Source organism: Lupinus angustifolius, chromosome LG11, assembly GCF_001865875.1.
Source record: "Lupinus angustifolius cultivar Tanjil chromosome LG11, LupAngTanjil_v1.0, whole genome shotgun sequence".
NCBI classification, from domain to species: Eukaryota; Viridiplantae; Streptophyta; class Magnoliopsida; order Fabales; family Fabaceae; genus Lupinus; species Lupinus angustifolius.
Window position 1 is genome coordinate 19,626,201 of NC_032019.1, and position 5,615 is coordinate 19,631,815.

General features: G+C 31.6%; 1 protein-coding gene across 1 annotated transcript; it reads right to left on the reverse strand.

Moving 5' to 3' along the window:
• On the reverse strand, positions 1,234–4,718 carry LOC109359808 (UTP--glucose-1-phosphate uridylyltransferase 3, chloroplastic-like). Its single transcript, XM_019604505.1, has 9 exons — positions 4,643–4,718; positions 3,805–3,963; positions 3,207–3,298; positions 3,010–3,104; positions 2,528–2,605; positions 2,213–2,308; positions 1,647–1,721; positions 1,466–1,557; positions 1,234–1,333 (listed from the first exon to the last, which is right to left on the reverse strand). Exons 2-9 carry the CDS (start codon positions 3,861–3,863, stop codon positions 1,234–1,236), a joined length of 687 nt encoding a protein of 228 aa, XP_019460050.1. The 5' UTR covers positions 3,864–3,963; positions 4,643–4,718.

Here is a 5,615-nt window from a genome sequence, read left to right on the forward strand (position 1 = left end):
TAATGACTGCAACCGTTTCTCAACCCATCGTTTGCAAATTATTTCTATATTTGAAAATTGAAAATTAAGATTATGTATTGCAACTAAATACAGGTTGATGCTTCAAAAATAATAGTGGATGATTATAAAATATATAAAAATGTATGTACAAAATATGTGTGTGGATATTGTTAAATACCATATCTAGTGGTGGTCAAGTGGGGTGAAGAGTGATGACGGTACTTGTGCTCTAGCAGTGTAGAAGAGTGATGGTGGTGCATGTGTTTATGTTCTGTTGTGGTTGTGGAGAGCGGTGCTTGTGTTCTAGAGATGGTGATGGTGTAGAGTAGTGCAATGGGTCAGAATGTTGGGTAGTTTTGTCTGAGTCGGTGTTGTAGAAGAGTTATGTTTGTAGGTATTCTTGTGAGGTGTTGTTGACGAATGGTAAATGTCATTTGCTTCGACTGGCAAACTGAAGAGTGTTATCGTTAATGCAAGAGAAACAGAACCTGAGACAAGTCGAGACCCCATTTCCCCCTACTTCACTTCAAAATGGCTTTTGATTATGCTCTTAAGAAAAAAATGCTTCATATTTTGTACTGTTTTTTTACCATTAAAAAAATACCAATCACCTTGGTAACTTTGGTTTTCATACGAGATCATCTTCCTAGAAACACGAAAGATTTCATATAAAATTATCTCTGATTCACTACAATAAAACTTCCTTTTAGCCACGGTCGAAACCGTGGCTAATGTGCAAAAAAATCGTAGCTAAATTGAGTGGCCACAATTGTTGTTGTTGTGGCAAGAAGTGGCGTTGCTAAAATATAGCCACGGTCATTATGTCAATTCGCTACACTACTGGAAAGTGTGGTAACATTTATCTAGCCACGGTCTATACAATTCAACTACGGTGAAAACCGTGGCTAACGTGATAATTTTGTCACTAGTTATTTATTTTGCTACAATCAAACCGTGGCTAATTAAATTTATTTAAAATTAATTTCATACATACTCCTCTCATGATCCCAATGTATCATTGACTAACAATCTTTATTTTTAATAATATAATGGCAAATTTACAATAAAATTAAATATTTGCTAGCTAATAATAATGGTAGTAAAAGTGTTATAGCATTAGAAAAGCGAATCTTATACAATTAAGAAATGTTTAACATTCAACAATCCTTATAAAAAAACAAAAAACAATATTAAGATCATACAAGTTCATGAATATCTAAGAAACTATAATAACTAAGATGGTAGAACATCACAGGCGAAAGTGGTTAACTCACTACCAAATATTTCTCCCTTATTCTGCACCTTGACATTTTGCAATCTACATCTCCCACACCTAGCAAGATAAATGTGCATAAAATATTGATGTTTGCAATCTAAAATAATTTTATGCCCCATGGCTTAGATCTGGAGGCAAGAGCAAGGGGATAATCAGGGTAATGTCAAACTAATACATGCGGTATAGTACCTTTGCCCATAATGTAGTATGGATTCACCGCTCTCATTAATCTTCATTGAGCCCATAACATTTTCAGTTTTTATGATCAGGCTTCCATTTAACTGGGAAAAAGGGTCAAACATAAGCCCACTATCTTAGCAATCCCACGGCATATAAGTAAACAAAATATATCAATTTGAGAAGTAAGAACCTGAACGTTTCTCCAAAGGAACTCTGAAACCTCTACTTGTAACTCAGAGCCCTCTGATATGGAACCACCGTAAAACTGATCACAAGAAAGAATAACAGAATTGGAATCTGTTGTTTCTATAAAGGATGATCAACAAAATTCACTCTCAACAAGCTTTAGATATACCATGTTTTAAGCAACTAGTATTGAAGAAAATATTAGTGAGGGAATTTCATGTTAAATAGTTACGTTCAAGTCATCCTATGAGTGCCATAAGTTACAATACTATATGGGTGGAATGTGGAAACATAGAGGGAACCTTTTTAATTAATCATGTCAAACACAATTTCAGTAACGGGAAATGTGTCACAAAGCTCGTTAAATGAACAGATCTTGAATATTATATTTGACCCATTTAGGAGAAGAAAACAGTTGAAATCAGCATATCTGGGACAAATGTTATACATTTACTGATAGAGCTCAAATGAAACTACTGTGATTTTAATAATCATACACAAAAAATATAGTATCAAAATTACAATTTTTGATAAATGATAATTGAGAATTAAAGTAACATATAGTGTTACCTTTTGTCTGGTGACTTCCCAAAGAGGACCAAGAGCAGGATGCAGAAGGATGAGAAATGGGGGTCCAGAATCAACATAGTTCTCATTAGCTTTAATCTGCAGCAGAGAGAAACAGAATCTAATACAACTGAATGCAGATACAAAACATAACTGTCCACCTTTTACAAACTTACATGCTTTATCAAATGAGATTCAGTACAAAAATAAAACAAATATATCAGAAATAGCTTACTGTATCATGGAAATGCACTCAACGAAATGAAAATGAAAATGAATGAATTTTTGCATAATTCACACAACATAATACACTTATACCTCAGGAAGTCTTATATTACATTGTGAAAGAAGATCATGGGCATTTCGTAAGATATCCAACAGGGAGCCATCAGGTGTCTGCATGTAATTGCAGAATATCTTAGATATTTAAGAGCAACAATCATTGGCAATTCCAAAACATAAATTACAGTTTTTGTCTTGGTGTCATTAGTTTAATTCAAACTGTTTCAGAAACTTGAAAATAATCCTTATACTTCATAGAGCATCTACTGAGGCTATCCTACTGACACTGGTGTTCTAGAACACAGCAGTATGACACTCAGATGGGGCAAAAACTGCTAGTAAGTACTACCCAATTATCCTGGTAAAAGTGCAAACCCCAGAATAAGAAGTTACAAGGATGTCTAAGGTCATTATGGAGCTTGGAATGGTATCAAGATAATGGAAGCTCACAAGTAACAATGTTTAGTCCTCCCAATCTAGACAGAATAGATAATTGAAACATGATAAGGAAATCAAACCTGGTGTAAAGACTTGTCTCCATGTCTTCTTTTTTTCTTAGCAGATGAGGTAACCCTTCTTCGTTCATTATATACAATAAATGTATCCAGCTTATCTGCTCACAAACATATAACGATGTTGTTAAACTAAAATAAACGTTAAAGGAAAAGGGAAAGGGGTATGATTAATGAGATCAAACGGATAGATCATGATATACCTTCCACACCATTTAAACACCTAGATGAAAATTTATTGGAAAAATTGTCTGCTATATTTTGCATTGTACACTCTAGTCTGCCACCAGAGACACTAGTGAATCACAATAAAAATGGGATCAGTAACATGCAATATTCAGCAGTATAATTATAGCTATATAACATTTCATTTGCTGGAAAATGTGACTTAGAGAAGCTAAGAGCCATAAAGGAAAAGGTTGAAGAATCTACCCTGACCAATGGCAATAAGTAATGAACATGATAGCAGATAATCACTGATGAAAGTCCATATCAATTTCATTTTTAACCCATGAAAGGAAACCAATTATATCAGCTTTTGGTTTCATTTATGCAAAAAGCATAATTTTCTGTCTCTCTGGTAAGAGATAGATACATGTATATAAATTAGTTTCTTCTAGAGAGTATGAAGTACTTGAGTAGCTACTGCTGTGACTGGACATGTGTCTCTTCTTTCAAATTTTGGAAAGAAAAAAAGGTATTTGAGAGAAAAGACAAATGCTTCAGTTAATTCCATTTTAACTAATAAAACAGAGAAAATTAACAGAATTGCATTGACAAGTTCACTGGGTAAAAACATACCTATGGCGTAATCCAAACTGATCTACATAAACGGTTGGCTTTTTTGTATTTATCACCATTCCTGGTAAACTGTTTTCATTCTTACTTGATCCAACTAGTTCCACAGAACGTAAATCAACATATAAGATGTTTGTATTGGCTGGGAAATCTGCCTGCAAACTTGATCATGAAAAATAAAGTTGATATTTGAGTTGTTCATTCCAGGTTAGAAATCCTAAAAGATAGACAGAATAAAGAGGTGTCTGACAGAATAAATTAAAACCTAACTATCACATCAACTGATACTGCAACTGAGAAAACAAAAATGAGACAATTTTCACCAAAAAATATTAGAACACAACATTGCTTCAACTTGGTATGTCATATTTCTTTGCGGGTGGGATAGTTTTTTTTCAAAATCTTATACATTTGCTAAAAATTACCCGACCAACCTCTGTGCATGACTACTTATGACTGTATAACTCTTATGATAAACTCCTGAAGTGATGAATCCTATTATATCAGGTGAGTTCATTTTAACATGAAATATACATTTGTAAAGCTCTTGAGCTAATAAACAGATGAAGGTTTGTAAGCATCCCATTCTCAATATCAACACAAATTTGGGGACAGTGCCTTCTTAATCATCAAAATTATACATTTGTAATTGTGTGTCTACTAGAAGCGTATTTCAACTTAAGCATTGCAAATCATTTGAAGCTGCACAATATATCACAGAAACTGGAAATCAGATTTTTACATATCAAGGGAGTCTAGACTCTAGACAATGAAGTTTCAAATAACAGTTTATGAGATAAATTAAATATTGAAATAGAGCAAGTACAAGAAAATCATGTACCTTTTTGGAGCAAGATGTCCATCAGTAACTCCAAACTTGTCAAACTCGGTGTATTCAATGCAAGAGACACCATATTCTTAAGCATTATTGAATTTGACTTTGGAAATAATACGACCCAAAAATGTTTTGAAACTTGGTTTTGGATTGGATAGAGGCTTAACACCTAGTAGAGAAGAAATTTATTTGGTCAAAATGGAACATAAATCTTCTATAACAAGTATAATATGCTTTCAATGCCACAAATAGAAATGACCGCTTTGTTATAAAATAAATTAATAAAAAGTTATAGGTGCATATAATGAGGTGGTTGTTTCATTTTGTGCCAAATATATAATGATATAGTAGTGAAAATAGAAGATTTATGTTCGTCGAAATATTTACAATATTACATGTTATTCTTCTTAAACACAAAATGAAAAGATAGGATTTCATTAAATTAGATTTTGTTTTGTTTGTGTAGAATATATCTATTTATTCCAAAATCTAAAGTTGAAGGCTTGTTTTATCTTACTGGTCAAAATTATTTATGTCATTGTACTTTTATATATTTCCTATCACACCTAATTTTGAAATAAAATATTTTCATAAGTTTATATACCTAAATTCTAATTTTATTCATCTACACATTGTTGTTTGTTTTTATTATGATCATAGGTCTGGAAATTGAAGATTATTAAAATTATAATTTATTTTAAAAGACTTATCCTTTATTGATATTCAAATTTATTAAAATTTATCTCGCATTAGAAATGATAAATGGCTCATTATATTATTTATATATCATCATCTATTATTTATTGATAATAGAACTTTTCTAATAAAAAATTTCACAAAAATTCACTAGTTATACTTTCACTAATTATTAAAAAGAATTAATGAGAATCATTTATAAATAATATATATTAGTCTTTTTTATTAACATTAGAAATATAATTGCAAATTATTATTGTTATTATTATACTGATAAAAAAAG